Source organism: Hypoxylon trugodes (assembly GCF_022578975.1).
Source record: "Hypoxylon trugodes strain CBS 135444 unplaced genomic scaffold F4822scaffold_1, whole genome shotgun sequence".
In the NCBI taxonomy this organism is placed as follows: Eukaryota; Fungi; Ascomycota; class Sordariomycetes; order Xylariales; family Hypoxylaceae; genus Hypoxylon; species Hypoxylon trugodes.
In genome coordinates this window covers 1,646,870-1,672,494 of record NW_026250016.1, presented here as the reverse complement: position 1 = coordinate 1,672,494, position 25,625 = coordinate 1,646,870, and the positions used below count along the sequence as shown (strand labels likewise).

The 25,625-nt window shown below is 46.3% G+C and overlaps 5 protein-coding genes across 5 annotated transcripts; 4 read left to right on the top strand and 1 right to left on the bottom strand.

The window, feature by feature from the left end:
- Positions 1-878: 878 nt before the first annotated feature.
- F4822DRAFT_385101 (uncharacterized protein) lies at positions 879-3,095 on the bottom strand. The gene is made up of 4 exons (XM_051456601.1): positions 2,235-3,095; positions 1,542-2,171; positions 1,295-1,485; positions 879-1,247 (listed from the first exon to the last, which is right to left on the bottom strand). The coding sequence occupies exons 1-4, from the start codon at positions 2,508-2,510 to the stop codon at positions 1,202-1,204; spliced, it is 1,143 nt and encodes a 380-aa protein (XP_051319358.1). The 5' UTR covers positions 2,511-3,095; the 3' UTR covers positions 879-1,201.
- A 2,058-nt stretch (positions 3,096-5,153) lies between these two features.
- On the top strand, positions 5,154-6,568 carry F4822DRAFT_424054 (NAD(P)-binding protein; the record flags this gene model as incomplete). The annotated part of the gene is made up of 3 exons (XM_051460084.1): positions 5,154-5,193; positions 5,254-5,395; positions 5,449-6,568. The coding sequence occupies 3 exons, from the start codon at positions 5,154-5,156 to the stop codon at positions 6,566-6,568; spliced, it is 1,302 nt and encodes a 433-aa protein (XP_051319357.1).
- Positions 6,569-8,620: 2,052 nt separating this feature from the next.
- F4822DRAFT_424053 (S-adenosyl-L-methionine-dependent methyltransferase) lies at positions 8,621-10,123 on the top strand (the record flags this gene model as incomplete). The annotated part of the gene is made up of 2 exons (XM_051460083.1): positions 8,621-8,943; positions 9,001-10,123. The coding sequence occupies 2 exons, from the start codon at positions 8,621-8,623 to the stop codon at positions 10,121-10,123; spliced, it is 1,446 nt and encodes a 481-aa protein (XP_051319356.1).
- An 896-nt stretch (positions 10,124-11,019) lies between these two features.
- Positions 11,020-14,374, top strand: F4822DRAFT_385093 (Pep3/Vps18/deep orange family-domain-containing protein). Its single transcript, XM_051456600.1, has 3 exons — positions 11,020-11,375; positions 11,443-14,041; positions 14,119-14,374. The coding sequence occupies exons 1-3, from the start codon at positions 11,159-11,161 to the stop codon at positions 14,201-14,203; spliced, it is 2,901 nt and encodes a 966-aa protein (XP_051319355.1). The 5' UTR covers positions 11,020-11,158; the 3' UTR covers positions 14,204-14,374.
- A 5,160-nt stretch (positions 14,375-19,534) lies between these two features.
- Positions 19,535-23,135, top strand: F4822DRAFT_424051 (uncharacterized protein; the record flags this gene model as incomplete). Its single annotated transcript, XM_051460082.1, has 2 exons — positions 19,535-19,776; positions 19,862-23,135. 2 exons carry the CDS (start codon positions 19,535-19,537, stop codon positions 23,133-23,135), a joined length of 3,516 nt encoding a protein of 1,171 aa, XP_051319354.1.
- Between the last annotated feature and the right edge of the window lie 2,490 nt (positions 23,136-25,625).

Here is a 25,625-nt window from a genome sequence, read left to right as displayed (position 1 = left end):
GTAAAGCCCAGTGGTGGGGCTGATTGTACAGGGCGGTAGAAACCGGCAGAATTTAGATTATGTCATCGGTAGCAACTCCCTGTAATTGAAGCCTGCACTGGACAAACACACCACCTAAGGTTTAGGTAGGTACCGTACGTTTTATAGTTTGGAAGGAACCACACACATGCACTGTTAGCAAACATATAAATACCTGGCCTCCCTCCCACAATTTCAGTTCTTCTTTTTTCCCCTTCTTCCTTAAACTTACCTAGCTTGCGACCTCCTCGATCAAGAATGAGGATGTCAAAGAGGGGAGACCTGCATTGCACACCGTGGAGTTGATCCTCTTCTACCGTCCCTTGTGGATTGTAGCGAGTGAAATTTTTGTTGTTTTCATTGTAATCGATGCCAGAGTGCATCGTTGCGAAGAAAGCAAATATCAGATACCTGGATACACAATGTTTCCTTGTAGGAGCAGTATTTGATTGTTGCGTTTGCCGCGACGATTGACTTTACATGCGCCCATCTTCCGTCTGTCATTTCAAACGAAAGTGGAAAGTGGTCGACAGATAGGAAAATCCTCGTGTTATGATTGACAATAGCTATTTTACGACCAGTGCTCATTATAGATATTCGGCTTGTAGATGAAACAATTAGGAATCAGTACATATACGCGGAGTATCACAGATGACTCAAGTTAGCATGCTTCCTGATGCCTACATCCACATACGGATGTGTAGGTACGTATCCGTGCCGTTGTGACTCCTACTTCAGTCATAAAGTCGGTCAAGAGCTAACAATCTGGCCGTCTTGACGTATTCGGACTGCTTTGGGGTCCACATGTACACGCAACTGTGCTAGAGGCATACCTGAAGTTTACTCATAAAGTAATAAACTCAGAAATATCATTCGGTCGATACGCAGCTCGAAAGAATCTCTTGTAGGCATAATGGGTATCAATGGTATAGTATACATCCCACAAACTTGGGGCCTTTCCGAAGCAGCCACCCCCCTCTTCATTTATCTCGTTCCAATAGCAAAAGCAATTCTAAGCCTCCCAATTTACGCCGACAGCCACGGCGCACCAATAATACCTCTTGTGGTGCAGCCAAAACACCTAGAATTATGCCGTAGAATCAATTTTGCCCGGGAATGGCCATGGGCGTCTTCTAGTACAAATTCCCCAAACTCCAAAATCATTCCTTATTTCTTCCTAGCTTCATTTGTGAGTTCGAGTTGCCTGTCGTAGCATTACTGCCGAATACCTAGGTTATGTTAGTTTAGTAAGTACATAGAGATCGTATCAACCTACGTGATAATTCCAGCTATCGCAATAAAGACACCTATCACCGACTTATCACCAACTGATCTTCCAGATGAAGCCCAGCCGAGTGCAACTATGAGGCATGTTTTGAGGTGTCCGACGACCGTGCTTGAGACCGGGCCGGTTTGGCCGACTATGAAGAATTGTGATAGGTTGATTAAGGCAGCAAACACGCCAGACTAAGAAGTGTTAGTAGACTAGAAACGTAGGTAGGTGACAGGCGTCTCTAGCTTACCATTAATATCATCAACCAACGGCCGACGGGGACTTCTGTCCAAGTAGGAAAGGTATCGATGAAAGGGATTGCGTAAAGTAGAAGGAATGCTGACACAGGCGCTTGGTTAAAAAGTAGCTGCATGCTCGAAACTTGCAGCTTTCGCTGATAACTCTTGATCCATACCGTATAGAGGGACGAAGCGAAGATGCCACAGAAGGCAAACATAACGCCCAAGCTTGATGTGGTTTTGACGCTAGCGTCCTGCGTCGGAAGCGAGTCATAATAAGAGACCATACCGACTCCCAAGCAGGCAGGGATAAGTGCTAGAATTGCATTTCGAGGTAGAATAGACTTGTATAAAACGAAGTCCATAGTTGCGACGGTAGGAGTGAGTAAAATCCGCGCGACTTGGTAGAAAGTAACGGTAGAGAATGCTAATGAGAGATTCGGTAGGATGACATTAAGCGACATGGCCAGTGATAGAGGAATTATCTCTCGAAGACCGATACGGCGCGGTACGAAGTACGCGAATCGAGGTCGCGACAGTGTAAATAGAAGCAGCCATGTCATAAAGAAGTGAAATGCAGCAAAGGTGAGCTGCGCAAGCTTCAACGAAGGATCGGAAAATATGGCCTTGTTCGTGAAAACCTAACGAACCATGGAAATCAGTTACGCTCGCGAGACTGGTAATTGGCAGGCGAATAAACATACAATGCCTATTGTCGCTAAAGTATTGACTACGATCCAGAATACAGCCCATCCGAAGCTACTCTTAGACGAATTCCGAGTGGTCTGGCTACCGGCCGCCTTCTCTAACCTTGTACCTTCTTCAACGTCTCTGATATTACCCTCCTCCACTACGGTGTGCTGAGAGCCGCGGTCATTGTCTATTCCCTCGAAGCTACCAAGCCGATCCTTTTCATTTTGTAATTCGAAGGACGACGCAGCGGATAAAGGCCGTCCGGGGCGAGCGCTCAAGGATGCCATACCGAACTGCACAATGCATGTGACGGGACCTGCCCAGCTCGCCGTCGTCCACAGTCGGTAAATCTGAGCATGTGGAAAGTAAAGATTAGGGAAAACCGATTACGATCGAGAATAACCTGTATTCGCAACGGTGGATGCAAGAAGGGAACGGAACGGAAGTATTCGCCTTTTCTTTTTTTTTGGCGGGGCAAGCTGGTCGAATCGAAAACCGAATGACGATGGGTGAAATTCCAGAACGGGAATGGAGAAGAATGCGATACAACCAATTTAGGTGTTTGCGTACGCAACCCGGAGGGCGGGAAACCGTTTCGTTGTACCTAGTGGCTGCTATTTTAGCCGATCGTCCAGGCGGGAACGGAACGTGGAGTCCACTAAACCTTAAGTACCTAATAGCATGCAGGAAACGAAATTTGGTCGCCCGTGGGCGCGAAACAGGTCGGTTTAAGTATTGTGTTACAGGGGGAGCCGACCAGCCGAACAATTGAATTACAGGGTGTAGCATGCGGGATTGGCAGTCTAATAAATGGGGTCAGACCAGGGTTAGTTCAGTGCTACTGCAAGCTTCCTGTAAGAAGTATTTTTGGGGTGCAAGCACTTTTTGATATCTTCTGTGTCAAATGTTTCCATGATTAAGACTCCAAACAAGTGGATGTACAAAACAATTCTTAGTATACACGTGCTAGGTTTGTCTAAGACAGGACAAAACCACCCCTAATGTCTCTTCATAATCTCGCAAGCCATCTCAATAACGTACCTTATCGGATAGAAGTGATAGCGTAACTTATTGTGATACGCAAGCCACGTACTTCTCGAGATGTACCCAATATGCATATCTGTAGGTGGAAAGGGATCTCTTCAAATAGAATGGACTTGCAAGTTTAGCATTCTCCCAATGACTTGCAGGCATGTTGATACATCCGAGAGGATGGTTTATTTAGAATCAATTGCGTCCATCTAATATTCACCAGATATCAACATCCACAAGGAGTTAAAGGGCTGGAAGATCTAGCCAAGGACACACGATCGACCCCCTGTTTCATTCCACGTTAGATGAGGATCCGTCTTATTGTGAAGGGACTTACGAATACCATATCATCTACTTCTAACAATGGCGTCAATAAATTTCGCAATTATCTGTAACAAATGCAGGCTATGTGCGCCACCAGCCCACGTCAGAAGTATGGTGCCACAGCACGGTCCTTAAGTGAGACTCGATCGCGGCTCATCTTAGTATCCCAAAGATGGGTATGCTCATGCTCGTTGGGACGCTGCTATCAACGAGGAGAGAAATATGCACACAACTGCGATGAGCAAACATTACGCATTTCAGCTTGAAGCGTCCAATGTGTACCCTAAGGCGGGTATTCGTATTTGATATACGTCTTACTAAAATGATATTCGCAGTTTGTCATCTTTTTGGGTAGGCTGTTACTTGGCATAGATCACATAGTTGCCGAATAACCGTGTTGATTTCCATTTGTAAGTGTCTTGTAGAATACACAGTATCATCGTCTATCCGTCTGCTGTGCTGTGTTACTGGACTTGACCGACTCGTTGCGGCTTGAGTTGCTAATCCGGTTTCGAGGGTTTCTATCAACGTGTTACCAAGAACCACAAATCTCGGGTAAGAGTATTACGACGCGGACTTGAAGAAGGACAACGGGAACAGTTGTCAGTCAGGGGTTGGTAAACAACAAATCGACGGGACACGAACGTGATACAATTCATATGAGGGAGTAAGATACAATCTGAGGGTAATTTATAGGTGATTTGTATATAAAATTGCAGATATACTTCGCATTTCATTAAACTTGACTAGGTTAAAATCGATCGTTATCAATTGAGTTTGTCTCTAAATTTATAGAGCAGACATATACATGTATATTGCGCTTCTTGTACCTAACCAAGTGGGGCAACTGTGTCCTGCAAACTTATCCGTACCTGCGTAACCTCGTTGCCGACTAATAGAAGTGACGAACTAAGACTAGGAAGTAATAACCTGTTAAATTCAACTTTTAAATTCAAACATTTAAATATTTAAGACATGTCAATGTCTTCGCTCGTCCCAACATCATGGTTAATACGTCCATGTAGGCGTGTACCCATTTCGACGTCACGGAATTTGCTCGTGACAACCGATCATTCTTTCGACCGTATCCCAGTCATTACACTCTATTCAGCGAAAATAACGTGCAGTAATCGAGGCTAGTCCTTTCAATTTTAGTTGGAACACTCTTCTGGTCAAATCCACCAATGGGTGATCATATTTTCTATTCTTTGCGCGCCTACAAACGTCCAGTTTGCAATTAGCTATCAGACGAAACCCAGCTTTATTTTAGTTTGCCATCCCTGCGATCCGAACTTCCATGATTTAGGTGTCGGACAAGCCAAAGACTGTCTTGCGTCGAGTTGTGATTTGCAACCGACTCTTGTAAAGATCGACATCTGGATATCTGTCCACCCTGCAAAACTCCTGTGTTAGGCAAAGAAAAATAATGGACCTTGTTACACATATCTCCTGAGATTTTATGATATTTCACATCCAGCCACTCCTTCATTGAACAAGTTTCGAAGCCTTTCTACACAACTTTTAAGCCTCGGACTGATCTATTGGCGGAAATCCGAAACCACCTTTGGCGCACTATGACGGCGCCACATGTGAATGGCACCAATGGGATGCATTGTAAGTGTGCCCACGACGTCACCGAGCCAGATTGAGACCGCTTACCACATATTCATGTAGCCCCCGGAAGCAAATCTGCAAAGCCCAGATTCTTTGAAGATTATGGAATCTGGAAACAAGCTCCCGTATTGACAGGTTCTACCAAATACGAATCTTTACCGGATGTCAAGAATATTATGATTACTGGCGGCGCCGGCTTCATGTGAGTTTTTGCAAGTTTCAAGGTTCTACGCTGCAGCTAACAAACGGCCGAAGCGCATGTTGGCTTGTCCGTCATCTCACACTCACTTATCCGGAAGCCTACAATATTGTGTCCTTCGACAAGTTGGATTATTGCTCTTCGTTGAACAATACTCGCATGCTCAACGACAAACGAAATTTCACTTTTTATCATGGCGATATTACTAACCCCTCCGAGGTGCTCGATTGTATGGAGCGCTTCAACATCGACACAATATTCCACTTCGCTGCCCAGTCTCACGTCGACTTAAGTTTCGGAAATTCATACGGATTCACGCATACAAACGTATACGGCACTCATGTTATGCTAGAGAGCGCGAAGAAAGTTGGCGTGAAGCGGTTTATCCATATATCTACCGACGAGGTGTACGGCGAGGTGAAGGATGATGAAGATGATTTACTAGAAACCAGCATCCTATCACCGACTAATCCCTATGCTGCAAGTAAAGCTGCCGCAGAAATGCTTGTGCACTCTTACATGAAGAGCTTCAAACTCCCGGTTATTATAGTTAGAAGCAACAATGTTTATGGACCGCATCAATTTCCTGAGAGTAAGCGACAAACATCCGAGGATGTGGGGAGAGCGCAGTTTATTAACCTCAGGACAGAAATAATTCCTAAATTCATATGCCTATTGAATCGTCAGAGACCGACAGTGCTTCACGGCGATGGGAGCCCTACCCGAAGGTATCTATACGCCGGCGATGCGGCCGACGCATTCGACACCATTTTACATAAAGGAACCCTCGGCCAAGTTTACAATGTAGGATCGCATGACGAAATATCAAACATTCAACTATGTAACATGCTGTTGAAGGAGATGAATATTCCTCACGAAAGTCAAGATGACTTCAACAAGTGGGTGAAATACACACATGACAGACCTTTTAACGATCATCGATATGCTGTTGACGCCACCAAACTTCGACGTCTTGGTTGGGACCAAAAAACTTCATTCGCCGACGGCTTGAAAATCACCGTCGACTGGTATCGACGTTTTGGAGAAGAATGGTGGGGTGACATTAGTAAAGTCCTCAGCCCTTTTCCAATTGTCGTCGAGGCCGAGGTGGTGTCCGACAAAGAGGAAATATGCGACGAGCCGCAAATACCAAGGAAACGGAAATCACCGGATTAACGTCTAGAGCCAAGACTCGCATATATGCGGAAGGAATGGCCTACGACGATATTTGATACTATGATAAGAATTGATGAATGCATTGCCAGAGTCAAGGGTATATTTACAAGGCGGGCCTCTTGAGTCCCGTGGGGATAGAAAGCGTTAGGTATTTCATTGGGATTTACAGACGATGGAATATGCGAGTGTTCTAAGAAGGAATCCCGTTATCATTAGAAGCTGCTAGTTAAATACTAGTGCGCTATTTTTATACAATCAATATCGACTCTAAATTAGACTAAGCTGCAACTCATTAATGTGCATATTCAGTAGGCGTGACAATGTCCGTCGGGGTTCGACATACATATACACATTGCGGATAAATAATTGTTGTTTCCATGCTTCTCACTTGGCCACAGGGTTATATGAAACTCATAGGATTGCCTCTTACTTGAACACGATTATTCTAGCCACTGCCCAGTCCAAAATCTTAGCTTTAAGACGTCCCCGAGCCGGCGTTTGATTTCGGCGCGTGTTGCGGCCGCGGCCGGATGTTGACCGGATGGGTCGATGAACTTCCGTCAGGATTTCAATAACCGGACTATCAGACTGCCCCTATGTAACCCTCCTCATGTAGACGCTTACATACTACATAAGCATGTGGTTAGTTAGACCAATAAAATCCATTGCGAAGCGTTGAATGTTCTTAGAATGCATCCACGCATGTCGCTTATTCCAAAGCGGAATAGATCGGACTAGGAATACTCGGGTTTCATTCGAGTTATGGGAATATCTTGGTACTATGTACGATTAAGGAAAATGCTACTATGTACCTAAGTATATATAATCTCATCACAAAAAACAACCCCTTTTTCTCATCTTACTGCATAGGTACATGTATTTTTGCATAACCTGGTTATACGTCTAGGTATTTAGATTGAGAATTTGAGAACTGATCAAATACTTCAGAATGTGTGTAGTACTTCAACACTTAACTGATAGGAATTCGGGGTCCGTATCCGCTCCCAGCGGTCCAAGCCCACCGATCAATTTTCCAAGGCCGGGCGTGCGGGTTTGCCCCATCCGTTCGGGTCCAATAAATTGAGAACCCTTGTGACTCTTGGGTCTAGCATATATTAAAAGGAGCCAATACGAGCCGTTCGTGGCTTTTGAGGCGTGATGATCCAGCGCCAGAATCGTAGGCTCGGATGAAGGGTGCATACATACATATATAGTTCCTAATATAACACACATGTATATTATGTACCAGCGTACATGTATGAACATACATATGCAGTGTATGTATATATGTAGATATTACTATGCGGAGGGAATAGGGGAATACCACGCCGATATTCCCACTGGCATGGATGAGCAATGACATGTGGCTCATCCCCTGTCTACGACTCCACGTTTCAGTACAGACCAGACCGCTCATTGGATTGAGAGACTCCCCCCAACTTGGCCTTCTACCAGTTTGCATATGTTGGTTGGATGAGCAGTTCGGTAGCCAATCGTTGCCGTATCCGCCCACGAGTGTCCTCCGCTCTCCCTCGTGCTCCATTTTCCCCAACTTGTCAAGACATTCATTCCTAACTAATCCCTCGCTTCGTTTCCACTAACTAGCGACGACTCTATTATTCCCCTTTAATTCGACGCAAGACAGAATGGCGACTTCTTGATCGGCTAGCCTTGCGATCTAAGCGCACCTGGTGGTCAACGCCCGTTCGTTCGCTAAAGTACCTGTCATTTGTCGTTTGATTTATCAACGAACAGAGCCCGCAACATAATATCCTCGATCGAAAGCGCCAAGAACCTAGTTTTTCGCAAGTTTACCAATTCGTCCAGCGCCATAATAAACAAACGACAAGATACTTCATTTACGAGCCTACCCCCAGACCTCTAATTTATCGAAGACAAACAACACATTATGAGATGCACCAGGGAGTGAGAAGGAAATAGTCTGAGTAATACCCACACCGTCAATTAAGGACCTCGACGGGGATGAAGAAGAAGAGAGGAGCAAAGGGAAAAAAGGGAAAGGTCAAGGTATCAAATGTACCAGCCGAAACCATGCCGTCGCAGGCAACTAGTGTGACGGACTCGTCCGTCGGTCCTGTTAGTAGCGAAAATCGCCGTAGCGTGGGTATCTCGGAGCTTCCTGTACCGGAACTGGACAACGACATCTCCACAGAAGATTACTCGAGCGACTATCTAAGTTCGTGGACGGCGAGCGCCGTGGAACCGGAAAGTCGCATATTAGGTCCCCACGACGAGTTAGCGACGAGCCATGCCGACACCGCCTCTATCTATTCTCCGAGTCATTACCCGACCGTTTCTAGGGCCTATCGGATCGAATTGCCGTTTGACGATGATACCCCCGAGGAAGAGACATTGTAAGTTGTTGTTGGATTACTGGTCAATGCGGAGGGAATGTTAATTTATTGATGCAGAGATTCGACACGGTCAATCAACGAATTGGATCTCAACTATGTCATGGAAAATGGACGGCGGTATTGCGGGTCTTATTATATGCCAAACGACGACGACGAACAAGTTCGACTGCAATTAATCAATCAAGTTTACCTCAAGACATTCGAAGGCGAATTAACGAGTGTACCTTTGGAAGCACCAACACACATATTGGATATAGGGACGGGCGTTGGAGAATGGGCAATTGAGATGGCTGAGCTGTATCCCGACAGCGAAGTAACCGGAACCGATATCTCGAACATATTCGAACGCCGTGTTCCTCAAAATGTCTACTGGGAAATCGACGACGCTGAATTAGAATGGGAACGACCACCGAACCAATACGATTTAGTACATTTACGAGATATGACGGGATCCTTTTCTGATTGGCAGTACATCTATCGATCCGCATTTAGTTGCATCAAACCAGGTGGATGGATTGAAGTATTAGATTTCGACGATCGGATGGTCAATTTCCAGGCACTATTCGCTCCTGGATCAATAGCCTACAAGGTAGCACAAGACCTTGATGAGGCTTGTGTCCTGCATGGAAGGCCTCGTGGAGTTTCTCACCTTGAACCAAGGTTCTTAGTTAATGCAGGTTATGTCGATGTTCAATTGACAGAGCATGCTATTCCTCTGAGAACCGAAGACGGCTCGACTGGAAAGTTCTGGCTTCTCGCAATGTTGAACGGAATGGAGTCTACTTGTCTAAGGCTTCTAACAAGATACAAGGGATGGGAAGCCAGTGAGGTTCGATTAGCTTGCGACATAATAGGCCAAGAGCTTATGGGGGTGGCACTGAATCCCAAGAGGGCGAGGGGCATCGTCGTTAAAGCCAGAGTTCTAAAGGGAAGGAAGCCAAATCCTAACAGCCGGTGGTCCAGAGGGATATCATCCATACCCAGCAATACGATGCAGCAAAAACTCATGGAGATGATGGGAGAGACCGACACAGAGGAAGCTAATCTGACAGATGGGGAAAGTGGCTATTGTTCATTCCCATCCGATGGGCCGATAAGTGCTACAAGCAGCAAATTATTCGGCTCTAGTGTAGGGCAAAAACAACCAACCGAGACGGAGACAGTATCTGGTACCGAGTGAACGAAGCGACGTTGATACAGCAACATGTATCACATACTTAAGTGCCTAGCCCAACAACATAATAGTCGCTTAAAATGCCCCTATTATACGGACTATCTACACACCAAATATTAAGTGTACAACACACTGGCTACGGGATATCTAAGAAGCAGATGAGAGTCGATATTCCGATGAGAGGAACCCAAAAAAAAGGAAACTGAGGGACCAGCAGACCCCAACTTTCTCTTCTAGTGAAGGCCAAATGAGGATTTAAGGCAAACTGAGAGATCAAAATTTCTACAATGGAGGATGTTTATGATACTTATGCCTTGGATGGAATGACTAGGGCAGTTCGGCATAGATAATGCTCGCCAAGTTGAGGTAGAGCGATAGGAAAGCATAGGCTGAGGGAGTCTAACTCTCTTTTCAGTCCGAGGTGGCCATTTGTTTTTATTTTACACATTTATTATCATGTAAATAAGATATCAAGTAGACTAACCATCTACGATATCTGGTTGTTCTGAACATAGTATTAGGAGGAGGATCTTGCCAGCATGAGGTTGTCCATATATTCCGACGATAGTATACCCACTACTCAAACCCATATTGCATGGAGGCGGCGAGTTCTTTAAGTACCTAATTAGGTAGTTACCATGGATTTTTAAGTCAGCACAATCTTCAATTTTTATTCGTAGTGATATCCTTTGTGTTGTATGTTCAAAGTTGTCGAGGAACAATACAGCAATACATATAAGCAGAGTCAAGTGATGTTATGCAAATGCATTATTGTTGCATTATCATTTGCATAATGTGTGTATTATGCCCCGCTTCGCGTACAACTTATCGATATTATGTAATGTGACATTATGTATATTATGCATATGTAAGTCAGGTACCTTCCGAGCTTCAACGCGTCGGCGAAGCCGTAAATTGTTACTACCTAACCTTCACTTTCTCACTCTCTCTTTATCTACCTAATTCACCACAACAACCCATAGACAGCTTTGCGGCCTGTCGCGACTCCAATTTCTCCAACATGACAAGATAGACCTTGCGATGGCGCTAGATGCAACAAACGGCTTCGCTGCTGCCAACGGCGTGCACGCTCTTACCGATGAGAGCTTGCCCATCTTCGATGTCGAACCGGTACAGCTCCAATTCTCTATCGCCGCCGACTTCGTTGCCGCCCAAGTCTCCAACAATGTGCTAGTACTAGCCTTGTCTAATGGACGAATATTACGCATAGATCTCAATCGACCGGAGGATATAGACGGTGAGCCTTATGCCACCTCTTAATGGGCTACATTGTTTGGGCTGGGACTGACCTATGGTACTAATAGACATCGATCTTCCTAAACGAGTTTCCGAGGTCGGCATTATCCGGCGCATATTCCTCGACCCTACAGCCTCTCATCTGCTTATTTGTACCTCCCTCGGCGAGAACTACTACCTACATACACAGTCACGACAGCCCCGACCTTTAAGTAGGCTACGCGGCGTCCCAGTTGAGTCTGTAGCTTGGAACCCGTCGCTACCCACCTCCACGACCCGCGAGATCCTAATAGGTGCCTCCGATGGAAACATATACGAAACGTTCATCGAAACCTCGACCGAATTCTACAGGAAAGAGGAGAAATACTTAAAGGCGTTACACAAGCTTCCAGATGGGCCAATTACAGGAATATGGGTTGACAATCTAGGAGGGAAGATTGATATGAGGAGGGTGGTTATTAGTACGCAGGGCCGTCTGTTTCACCTCGCTGGGAAAGTCGGACGAAGCGGTCATGAAGGTAGCGGTTCGATCTACACGAGGTTATTCGACTCCGAGCAACCGGTTATACATGAGATCTCTCGAGGCTCATCCCCCGCTCCTTCGATGTTAGCTATATCGCCGGATTCTCCGGATACCAACGCATACGAAAACCTTGCCCCAGAACGAGCCTTTGCGTGGCTTTCTTCGCATGGCGTCTACCACGGAAAACTTCTGACGGGCCCGTTGAATAACGACTTCGGGAATAAGGTGTTCGCGGAATCTAAACTTCTATCGAGATCACAAGTGGTCACAACAGAGACGTCTGGACGGAAGAAGACGCCTTCAGAATTCGTGGATGCGATCGCACTAACACAATGGCATATTATCGGCCTAGTTGGCGGCCGTGTTGTAGCCATAAACCGGTTGACTGGTTCACTCGTCTATGACCAACCAATATTAGACCAAGGGCAGAAAGCTTTAGGCCTCTATGTCGACCAACAGAAAAACACATTCTGGCTTTTCACTACCCAAGAAATATTCGAGATCGTTGTTAGAGACGAAGATCGAGATATATGGCGGATAATGCTTCAGAGACAACAGTTTGATAGGGCTATGCAATATGCTCATACTCCAGCGCAAAAGGATGCTGTTTCAACGGCATCGGGCGACTATCTGGTCGAAAAGGGCCTGTTCGTCGAAGCTGCCGGTGTATACGGTAAAAGCAGCAAGGCCTTCGAGGATGTCGCTCTGGCCTTTATTGATCATAACCAAAACGATGCTTTACGAAAGTATCTTATCACGAAACTCACGACATTGAAGAAGGCATCCATTATGCAGAGAATGATGATAGCGACGTGGCTAGTTGAGATATTCATGGCAAAACTCAATTCTCTAGAAGACTCTATTACTATGGAAGCCGAGTCGACAGAAAATGAGAGCCGGAAACAATCGCGGCAGCAACTTGACGTTGTTCGAAACGAATTCCACGGATTCGTTAATAAGCACAAATCTGACCTAGATCGGAAGACGACCTACGATGTTATCAGCAGTCATGCTCGAGAAGACGAGCTTCTATTCTTCGCTAACGCCGTCAACGATTATAATTATGTCCTATCATATTGGGTGCAGAGGGAACGATGGACGGAAACTCTGAATGTGCTCAAGAAGCAGACGGATCCTGAAGTCTTTTATCGGTACAGCAGTGTATTAATGACACATGTTGGACACGAGCTGGTGGAAATATTAATGCGACATCCTAAACTCGAGCCAAGGAAAATCATACCGGCTCTTCTTGATTACCATAGAACCTTTACCGGAACGCTTCTCCAGAACCAGGCCATCCGATACCTACAATTCGTCATTAACCAAGTTCACTCGACAGACGCGGCTGTCCACAATACACTCGTATCTATCTATGCATCACAAGCATCGAAAGACGAGTCCGGGCTACTGGCGTATCTCGAATCCCAAGGCGAGGAACCTCATTTCGATCCCGATTTTGCTCTCCGTTTATGTATACAGCACAAGCGAACCCTGTCATGCGTACACATCTACACCAATATGGGCCAATACGTCCAAGCCGTCGATCTCGCCCTTTCGCATAATGAAATAGAATACGCCTCCGTCATCGCAGACCGACCTATGACCAACCCTACCCTTCGGAAGAAGCTCTGGCTCGCGGTTGCTCGGAAGGTTATCTCACAATCGAACGGGATCAAGACGGCGATAGAGTTTTTGAAGCGATGCGACCTTCTCAAGATCGAGGACCTAATCCCATTCTTCCCGGATTTCGTCGTAATCGACGACTTCAAGGACGAGATTTGCGAGGCACTTGAGGACTACTCGCGTAACATCGACTCCTTGAAGAAAGAAATGGACGAGAGTTCACAGACCGCAGCGAATATTAAGGTCGATATCAAGGGCCTCGATCATAGGTACGCGATTGTTGAGCCCGGTGAGAAGTGCTATGTTTGCGCCCTGCCGCTGCTCAGTAGACAGTTCTTTGTGTTCCCGTGCCAACACGCGTTTCACTCGGATTGTTTGGGTAGGAAGGTACTCGAGCAGGCGGGTGTTGCGAAGAGTAGGCGTATTAGAGAGTGCCAGGTCCAGATTAGTAAGGGCTTGGTAAGTGGTTCGAAGAAGGACGCTATGGTTGCGGAGCTGGATGCGTTGGTGGCTTCTGCTTGGTAAGTCGTATATCCCTTTCTTGATTTTTATTTTTTACTATATATCCTAGTGGCAACGAGGCTAATGGTACCTACAGCATTTTGTGTAGCGATTACGCGATTAAACGTATTGACGAGCCGTTTATCACGGCGGAAGATGATAAGGGCGAATGGGCTCTATAGTAGGTGTTTGCAGTGCTATGAGAGTTCACATATTTTGTGATGTATTGCCCAGGGAAGGGCGTTGTATATCAGATAGCGAGATGGGAAGATATGGTTAGGATTCTCGTCGCTTCAAAGAGAAAGACGAATAGGTAGCTTGTTAGAGAAATTGATACCCATTCATTTCTATTATGCTCTACTTATTTTCAGACGCCCGAGTTAATCGCTGGATGGTTGATCTTCCGAACACATGATAGTTGGTTTATTCGTAATGCATAGCGTCCTAAGTGCTAGTAGACTTGTTTTCCAATCTGTGGATTTCAAGCGGACGCCTAACTCAATGAAGTATTCCTGGAGGGTATAATTATCTCAAGTATAATCCCTCATCGAAGCTTGACTCCTGCAGCCGTCTAAAGCAAATTAGTATCCTTGTTCTGATTGGAAATCTAGATATGATCTAAAAATTCGGCCGTAAGAGGATATATCAGACGGGACCGTATGTATGCATTCGTAATCCGATATGCACATCCCTTCTTACCAAGGATCTATTTAGCTCGGATGGGGTTATGGGTGGCTTAGTGATTCCGTTATTATCCTTGATTAACGTGTCGTATCTACGATTATGACTAAGGAAATGTGCTCAGGGATGTGAGATTTATATGGTTTTTGGATGTCATTCGATTTATAGATTTTAGCTTGGAAGCGCTCGAGTAGTTACTCTGGTTATTGTCGGCATATGGTTTCCTTTTGATATCGTGTTCGATAGGCATTACACGTCCTAAAGCGTGAGAGTACAGCAATCTAGGCAGACTTGCATCCTAGTTATCAACGGGTTTTCCCTTTTAGAGAAATTCTCATACGAGCATGTGAAAATAGGGAAAGAAAAAAACAGATGAGAATCAAGAGATTTTCCGATTCTGCCTTAAGCATGGTGTGTTGGCGCGAAACAGAAATAGAAGCGTTAAAGAGATGGCATCATGCAGTGTCGATCAAGAGGTCGGGGATGGATCAGATAAACCATGTTTCTTAGCGAGGCGTAGCCTAACGACAGGGAAGAAGATGAAACTGGAGCCGAGAAATAATGTAGAGATGGAAAGTAAAAAAGAGAAGACAAGCCTCGTTGTGTTTGTTTCACGCATGAAAATAAAGATCTCTGGGCAGGTCAGCGAAACTTCTTAAGTTGAGATGAGTTAAATATAGACCTGACATCGGAGGTCGAGTGAGGAGTTACGTATACCAGGCCGCCAGGTTATGTCTACTATGTATACTTCTGCGTATACACACGTATACCTATTACATACTAGGTAACACAAAGACAGTAACGGAAAGGATGTAATAGGCTACATTGTTTAGAAAGAGGAAATCGTATTTCCCGGTTCCGAGATAGGTGGAATTGATAGCGATATTAATATGTAATGTACAGCTATACGAAAAGGGCTTGCCGGAGGGGGTTGCAGTGGTAGTTGGCGAATGGGACGCATCCTGTTTTCCGGATCGTCATTGGGAAAAAGTCGTATGTATGTATTCCCAAAGGGGGTAATAACTTGATAAGTACATCCGTACCTATGTCTCTCCTCTCTCTTTTCTCTTCGGATAGAGAGGAAGAACAAAGAAATCTAGTCTCCGGTAGTACAATTTACGTGGATAGGTTTGTCCAATGCGATGCCGAGAACGATTCGCGCACTTCGCACATCGCATCGGGATGTCGAAGCTTGCAGGGTGGCTTTTGCTGGTCAACCCAATGGAGTCTCGTGAGGATTGGAGTGGGATTGGAGGGCAACTTGGAGCGACGTTTCAGATTTCATAGCAGATCCCCCGTCCGAGGGTCGTCCGGGATGCTGATTGGTGCCTCGGCTTCCAGTGAGGACCCCAGAGCATGAAGTAATAGCTGCACATCTTAAGGCGGTAGTGAGGAGGTCCCATCTTTGGCTCACACGAGCCACAATAAACGTACATGGCAGTTCGGTAGGTACCTAGGACCAGGGGTCAAGCATGTTCGTTTCTGACATAGTATGCCATGTACTTTTAGTGTGTATATGTATGTCTGGATATACATATACATGCAAGAAGAAGCTTTCAGAAAGAGATATATCACTTTATGGGCACAAACGAGGTTAAGACGATCCAATTTTACATTACAAAGCAATAAATGGCTTTGATGATATATGTATCTGATAGACGAGCCACCATGTACGTGCTGATGATCTGTGATTACCCCTGAATTTATAGAGGGCACATCTGCGATAACTTCAAAAGCCCGGTCAAGCTAGTGACGCCAGCTTAGGGGAGCCCATGCGAAAATGAAAGCTTACCTCAGGTACATACAGTAGGCATATGTATCTAGCATCTATCTACCTCGTGATAGGAATTCCGCCTGCATTAACTCGCTAACGGAGCAAACTTTGTCAGGGATGGATTTCCATAATAATGCCACGTTTCTTGGACTACATGGAAATGTGGGATATAGAACAGTAACGTACTAATATGTTCCCGGCTCCTCGGTGGTAGTTTGTGATAATCAACGTTGTTTGTGGTAGGTAGTCTGTGTGTCTCATCTCTAGACTCTAGAGAGGTTCAGATTCAAAAAGGAAGCCCACCCCTTTCATCTACTTGACGCCGCTTCTCATGTAATCCCATGTAATGTTAAGGAGCCGTACCTATATCTCCTTCCAGAAAGAGAAAGATGCTAGATGTTTCATCCCACATCGAGCATTCGTGTGGCCAAGGCCAGCTAGTTTCAAGCCGACTTAAACACTATGTCTGTTTTGACTCGACCATTCGAGTAGGTACCGACATGTAAGATATGGTACTGGCGCATAGAATAAGTACTGTGCTGTACTGTACTACCTACCTAAGGTACATGAGCCGTTCTTTTGCTGGGGGTGAGCTTTGGGATCCCAATTTGCAGGATACTAGCCTCATGTGTCCGTATCACATCTCGTGTAATGGGTGCTGAAGGTTTAGGGACAGTCCGTGTTGGTTCTATGTAGGAGGCCAACTTGTAGTATACAAGGCTTAAACAGCGTTAAAAATTAGGAATAAAAAAAGGTACCTCGCACGGAAGCTACCCAAGACAGACACAATGTGGGGGAGTATCTGGTCTGCTAGGTACCTAAGGCTGGTAGGTAACATTAAGAAAAAGGCGGATTCTAGAAAGAAGCATGAGTGTAGGAGTCGTAGGAATCGTAGGGTCCGTCAAAGTTCAATGCAATCGAAAAATTGGATCCAAGGCGTCGATATCCTGGTGGAATCCGATACGATAGCTGGCTACAACGCACTTGTGGGTGAGATGTCGTCATTCTCGTTCCCTTTCGTTCCCTTTCGTCAGCACCGGGGCACGACGACCGCGCCTCTCCCGATATATGTACGGTATTGTATGTAGGTATGTATGGGATTATGGGATTTGTACGTACGTATGTTATGTATGCGTATGCGTATGCGTATGTGTTATGTATACCCGAATACACATATCAAATGTATATGCCTGCACAAGGACACATCTTTCCAAACTGCCAAATCGGTATCGACGCTTCAACGGAGAAATCCCTAGTTGTTAAAAATTTCCACGGCTTGCTTCTCACCAATCATGGGTTAGCTGACCCCCTGTTTTAAGAAAAAAAGAATCCGAAGAAAGGGACAGGTGGAAGCGCGCTTGATGAAGCAACCCAATCAATTCCAACTTGTTTAATCCAAAATACAATTTATATGAAAGATAAATTGTTGGACTGGACGAGGTGGCTCTGCGGAAGAAACTAGACGAAACCCATTTTTTATTTTTTATTTATTTATTCTTTACAACGTCGCAATGGAACTTATCGATAGGTTAGGTACTTATAGATAAACTCAATTGCTAGAACAAACATTTAACAGACGAAGAGACCTAAATAGCCTAGAGGTATCCCTAGTAGAGAAACAAAGTCTAAATAAAAATTAAAAAAGAGTCAAGATTGGAGGTGGCAGTAAAAAAAAAATAAAAAGAGGGCTTTTAGTTGATCAGGGCGATCCCTACGTTTCAAAAGCCACATACATTAGCACGTTGGTTGCTCTTGTTGAATATTGGAGGTACCAAATATGTCATTATGTCATCCCAACTAAAGGTTTCTGCTACAGAATGCCAAGCAAGGTACAAGCGTGGTACTTTTTGATACAGAAAAGATACAAGACAAGACAGTAGGCATTCGCGACCCGAAGATGTCCAGGTCCTAGAGTGGGCGCAGAATGAGAGCATAAGAGCATCGGCCCCCACTATAATCCATAGTACCTTCCACCCATTCCCTGCTGTCCACGGGTACTTCTGGCGTTGCTTGCACTTGCTACACTTGCTCGACCTGCCCGCCTGCTAGACTTTGCTGTACAGTCAGTACACTACTTAGGTAGTTACTGGTAAAGTACTGCTGTACCGCCTGTACCGCATGTACCTCGACTTGACTTTTTTTTTTTTTCCCTTCGCACATCCAATCCGCCAATTCAGTCCCCAAATCCACAATCCACCTTAACTTCTTCTTTGAACCTCCTGAGAATCACAGTCTCTCTAGTCTCTCCAACCTTTCCTCCTCTTCCCTTTTTTTATGCCCTTCTCCAGGCTCGAGTCTCCTTCATATTCCCCCGCCTCTAGATCATACGTAGATCTTTAATGGAGCCTGTATATTGATCCTGATCCGTTTGGTCACTTGTTTTATCGTCCTAACAGGCCCTTCTTTTTTTTTTCTTCCCTCCCACCAATTCTTCAACTGGGGGTTTTCGTCTAGGAAGGGGAAAAAATACGACAGAAAAAAAGGGCAGGCTAATCAAAAATCGTCTCTCGACAAAATCGCTATTTCAACACCAATTCGATTTGGACATTGTCCTCGAAAGGCTACGACATTCCCTTGTATTTTTTCTACCTTTGACCCTTTTTATTTGAGACTTGTTCTATCAGATTTATCACCGCTTCCGACCACCTGGCCCGGTCGCTTGCATCATTGTAATAACCCCAAGAAGCCGGAACGAAGAAAAAAATTAAGTATACTTGTGGGATCACTACCTTCGATACTTCGCTCATTTCTTTGGCGTACCTTTTTCTCTCTCCTGCGGTTTCGTGTGCGACCCTCTAATCTATCGAGCATACCTGGCGATCGCTGCTGGTGTGGCTGGTTTAACCCCCGTCGCCTTGACCGTCGAATTATTATAGGACGAGAAGTAACGATTAAGAGTCGCCCTGCCAGCTTGACACCGCGTCATTCCGAGCTTTCTTCGGCTTCGTTACCTATTTACCAATTACGGAGTTTTAAAAAAAAAATCGCCCTTTAACATCATCCGGTGGAGAGCCATTACTGTTGCTTCTCCTGATGAGGGTCGGATGAATAATCGATAATGTCAACTGCTAGATCTGAACACTTGACTATTGGCTATCCTCCTAAAAGTGCCAACGGTCGTTCTACTTCGCCGACCACAAATCTACCTCCGGTCGACTCTCCAGGCGCATCTACCGTTAGATCCCCATTCGGCATGTCTGGTGTTTTGAATCCACCTGGCAAGATGGCAGGCACCACGCGTTCCGGGGCTGGTTCTCCCTCGCACGAGACTGCCGGATCTAGTAGGCTCTTCTCTAAGAGGTATGTTGCAGTAATACTTGAGGCCTCCTAGCATTTACGCAATGCTTTTATTTCGCCTAGCACATGTCTAACCATCCCAATGTAGAGCCCGAGAAATTCAAGCCCAAGAAGGTGTTGCTGGTCTATCGAACAACCCCTGGGGTGGTCCTCCAACCAGCGGTAATTCGACGCCCCTACGAGAGAATATCCCCGAGTCGCCAACGGACGGATTCCCGGACTTTGCGCAACTCCCTACTCCTGATAGCTTGCCCTCGACACGACGTGCACGAGCCGGCACTGTTCCATCCCGATTCCCCGCTGGTGGCATAGGGAGTGGTATGCTCAGCATCCCTTCAATCTCTTCCCAATCCACCCGACCGACGCCATCCCAAAGCCCGTTCAAATCGCCATCTCCAAATTTGAACGATGCGCCGGAGTCCTCCCGATCTTCTTCCCACCTCCTGTCAAGACTCCGAGCCGGTTCCATGCCACAGCGCAGTCCCTTTTCTCACGGCCCAGGCAGTAGCTCGCCTTTTGGCCCTTCGGTTTTCAGTACATGGAACCCAAGTGCTGGTCGTGAGAGAGGTAACACCCTCGCCAGCATAGCGAGCGTCGGATCAAATGGACCAAGCTCGCCAGCACAGTCTGCGTTTTCGAAGGAGGGCCCAGGTGACAATGATGTCCATATGAGGACTCTTGATTACCTAGGTTTGGCCGAAACACCGCAGCCAGCTCGTGCTCAGTTGGCTAGCACCCCTTACTTGCCTGGTCTTGCCGACTTCAAGCAAGCCAACCGATTCCGTTCCTATTCGGTCAACAATAAAGACAAGTATGCGGACGAGGAGGATGATGGGTATGATGATGACAGCATGGCACTTGAGAGCCAATACGCTGCGCATCTTCAGGACCAGCTTGCTGCTACTAATGCTGCTATCCATAACCACAACTTGGCCGTTCAAGGACTCCAAGCATTTGCTTCTCAAGCGTCATCTACTCGACCCCGTGCCCGCACCGCTGGTGTTTTAGACTTGCAGGGAGCAGGTTCAAGGTTGATGCGAAACTACTACCCTACTCCTTCGCGCCTTGACAGCTCTATGACGGCTGCTGAAATTCGACTACCGGAAGAGAAGGAATTTGATGACCTTCCCACAGCTGTAGCCGCGATGAATCTGGGTAGGTCGAATAGTCGAAACAACGGGTTGTTGACGGCGGAAGAGGCTGGTCTTGAGGGTCCTACGAGTGCCTTATGGCTTGGAAGCATCCCAACCTCGACAACTACGTCAACTCTAACCGAGATGTTTAAGTCGTATGGCCCTATCCTATCTGCGAGGGTACTGACGCACAAGAACTGCGGTTTTGTCAATTTTGAGAGGATCGATAGCGCTATCTCGGCAAAGGCTAGCATGAATGGTAAGGAGATCTTCCCTGGAGCTGGCCCTATTCGCATCAACTTTGCAAAGCCTCCCTCCGCATCGAACACGCCTGGTCATGATGGGGTATTCCCAAGTCCCAGCCCTGACCCATTTGCAAAGAGTCAGGACGGAACTAGTCCTAATACTGTCGCTCCTACGAGTGACAACACGGCGGCGGCCTCGAACACAACGAATGCGGCGCCAGTAATTCCACCCCTACGTGACATGACAGGAGACATTCTCCAGATTGTGAAGTCCTTTGGTGCCAATGACGAAGACACCTACCGTATCTCCCACAATCTCCAACAGGCTATTCAATACACCGCGTTTATCGACGAGATCCCCCCGATTCGCGAGCCAACTCACACCAGGGTCCATGACGCACCGAAGCTGAGGGATATCCGGAAACGCATTGACAACCAAAGCTTATCTCAGGGAGAGATTGAGCACATAGCTACTGAGATGCTTCCTGAGATTGCAGAGCTATCTTCGGATTATCTGGGTAACACAGTCGTCCAGAAATTGTTCGAGCATTGCTCGGACAACATCCGAGATCTCATGTTGGCCAAGATTTCACCACACATGGCTGAAATCGGTGTCCACAAGAACGGTACCTGGGCTGCGCAAAAGATCATTGACGTCTGCAAGACACCCCATCAGATGACCTTAATCGTTCAGAATCTTCGACCGTACACTATGCCATTGTTCCTCGATCAATACGGCAACTACGTTTTGCAAGGATGCCTCAAATTTGGCGCTCCGTTCAATGATTTCATTTTTGAAACCATGCTTAGCAGGATGTGGGAAGTTGCTCAAGGTCGATATGGTGCTCGAGCCATGCGAGCGTGTCTCGAAAGCCACCATGCTACGAAGGACCAGCAGAGGATGCTTGCTGCGGCTATTGCTCTTCACAGTGTGCAACTAGCTACCAATGCCAACGGCGCTCTTTTGTTGACCTGGTTTTTGGACACATGCACATTCCCTCAACGACGTAGTGTACTAGCTCCACAGCTAGTTCCGTATCTCGTCCACCTTTGCACGCATAAGGTTGCATACCTGACAGTCCTGAAGGTCATCAACCAAAAGTCCGAGCCAGAAGCAAGGGACACTATTCTTAAGGCTCTGTTCTTTACTCCCAAAGACCAAATCCTGGAGGCTATCCTGAGCGACCACGCTTGTGGTGCTACATTGATCTTCAAGGTTCTAACTACGCCATTCTTTGACGAGAGCATTAGGGGACAAGTAGTGGAGAACGTGAAGAGTGTTCTTGTTCGTATCAAGGCACAACCCAACCAAGGGTATAAGAGGCTTATGGATGAAGTTGGTCTATCTACTCGCACTGGCGGCGGAGGAGGTGGATCTCGAGATCATTCCGTGGGTAACAACGCGACTATTGAACGACAACGACCCGGATCCCGCCAAGCCCAAGCTAACGCCGCTGCCGTACAGCAGAACTCTCAGTATGGCAATCAATACCTGAACCCACTCAACCCTGCTAGTAACAACTCGAACTTCGATATGGGCGGCTTCCCCGCACCCAGGAGTGAGAGCGTCGAGCCTGGAATGTCTGCATTCCCGCCGTATGGGGTCCAAGGACCAATGTATAATGCTACTAGTGGATCGATGGCGCCGGCGAACATGCAGCAGCTACAGTACCAGCAGAACATGCTCCCACGTGGGACGCCACCGATGAACAATTACTTCCCGCCTATGCAGGCAGGCTATGGGGGTTATAATAACCCAAACCCACCAATGGATCAGTACCGTGGTCAGGCCGCGGCAAATGGTAGCCCCATCCAGCCGCCTGGGGCTCCCGCAGGATTCGCGCCCCCTGGATTCGGTATGGGCATGGGCATGGGAGGTTACGGGTACGGTAATGCCGTCCCGTATATGCAGGAGCAACCAGTCAACGCCAGGCGCGGACGCGTAGGTCAACCCCCTCAAAGGAAGAGGTCACCTCGACCTTGAGTTGCAACAATGCTGACAAACGGCTTCAGAGATGATCTAAAGGGTCATCTTGACTATTTCGCATGAGATTAGATGCGTTTCTACATCTTCGTGCATCTATTTTCCCCGACGAATTGCGCGGTTGTACAGATAAGGGAGTTTGGTTGGCTTGAAATGTTTGATTCATATTCATCATCAGTTTGTGGCAAAAAAGAGCTGTTGTGTGGTGATCCACGAGACCCGGTATAGCAGTCCGGCCCGGTACGGCTGTGGAGGGCAGGAAACCACACTGGCAGTACTTGACTTGGATCTCCGTACAGTTGCTTTCGTTGAAAACAGTTATCCCTTAGGCGATTCTTAGACATGGCTGATCTCCTGATCACGATCTTGCTATTGCAGAAAATGGATTCGAGGTTAGCCTACTTCACCTCACGGCAAGGTTTCCACTTGGAGGAAGCATCCACGGATGAAGGACTACTCCGTCACGTTTGTCATTATGTACAAAGCCAGTTATTCCAGGTGGTCGGACAGATGTTCAACCGGATTCATTGAACTCTGACGCGGTTTTCTATCATTAGCAGGCGATATAGAGAAAAAGCAACCTGGGGCTGATGAGGTGAAAGTGGTATAGAGCGAGAGATGTTGTACGGAGAATTGTGTCAAAGCCTCCTATCGCAATGGAAAACTTGCTTGCCTTGGCTTTTTTTTCTATCTTAGTCCTCGTGACAACTCAGCTCACCCCATCGTAAGCAAGGGGGGAAAGGGATTCGCGTTACCTAAAACGCTGAGTGGGCGAACGGACAGACGGACAGAATCATTAGTGAAGTAAATGGATAGGGCAAAAATATCCTTAAGAGACGAATGAATTTTTTCTATTTTTACCCCTCGTTTTCCGTGATAGTCCGACTACTTGTGTTGTGACACTTGAGTTATAAAAGGCGGTGAGAAGGGAGTGGCTTTTCTATGGCGAGGCGACTTTGTCACCGCTTGCTTTTTTTCCTGCAATACGACTCGGCATATAGTGACGATCCCGACAGGCTTTCGGATGTGGTCCTACGCTTTTCGGTGTCGTTTTGTGGTACCGACGATGAGATCACGAGGCCTTTCCCCTTTATACGACGACTTTTTTACTTAGATATTTTGCGCTTTTGTTTCGTCCTGCCTGATCTATCATAAAATTATTCGGTAGGGCACTTGGGCAAAGCTTGAGCATCTGTTATGACATAGAGAAGTTATTTATTACAATTCGCTAGTATATATTATTTTCCCTACGCATGCCTACCCAATATCTGCATGTGTCGGCCACCTACACCTAGGAGAAGGCTAGAAATTTCTCTCCTTTTCTTCCTCTCTCCGACCTATTATACACTTTCCATGTACTATGACGTGGTTACTTTATGCCTACTTAGGTAGTGGATACCCGTGACTGTCTCTCTTTTCCCTTAGCCGACCGACAGGCCAGGCCTCGATGTTTCGGGTAAAGGGGGATGATCCCGGAGGCAACCTACCACCTACTAGAGCGGTTTTCTTTTCTAGCCACCAAATAAATAAAATGTTTGGTTTGGCTTGGTTTTGGTTCCTTCTAGCCTAAGGTACCAAATCAGTAGGGCCGGTAATTGGAGACGGTAGTATAGGTCCGGTGCGGTGGGAAATCTTGGTATCTACGATCTAGTGAATTTTTTTTTTTTCGAAGGCGACGGTGGGCTTTAGGTGGTCGGGTATGTAGATAGTCAGGTACCTAAGAATCAGACGATGTAAAATTAGTAATATTTTGGCCAACCGGCGCCGTTTGTATAGACGGACCACTATCTAACTCCAAATTCTCTCTCTGCGTTAGTCATGACGACATTGTTCCTGAACCGCATCGCGGAAACAGGGCCTACGATTACGGGTACAGTACTTATCTCCTCATAGACATCATCTAAATCTTGGATTAGTAGAGCAAGAAAACTTTCTCATCGACTATGTGGTTGAAAACGACGGATAAACCGACTATTATAGTCGTAGTAAGATAGACTAAGAAAAGTAGCAACCTTGGAAAATAGCATCTTTAGCAAAGATGATCCGATCCAGTTTTTCCCTCACTCCCCTCGCATAAATGCCGATCTTGTGATATTTGCCCTAATGACTCGCACGAACTATTGGTTCTCTTTCATGTTGCCATCTGAAAAACAGATAAAATAATAAGTTAGAAAGGACTGAAGAGAATATAGGACGAGTTACAACGGAATATTGGTTTAGTACTGATATCACATGTACAGGCAAGAAGAGACACGAAACCACGCACATATAAACACATCAAAGCTATTCTTTCCATACGCCCTTCCTGTCCTCTAGTAAAGTACCTAACCTAGGTACACAATCGCAGTGCAGTGCAATATAACCTCCCTCCATCTCCGGCAGCCCGAGGGGGCGCGGACGCGCATGGGGGAAAATAATGAGGCAATCAACGTTTCCGTCCGTCTATGTAAGTAACTCCCTTGCCCCTTTCCATGTCCCTTGTCCTTTCCT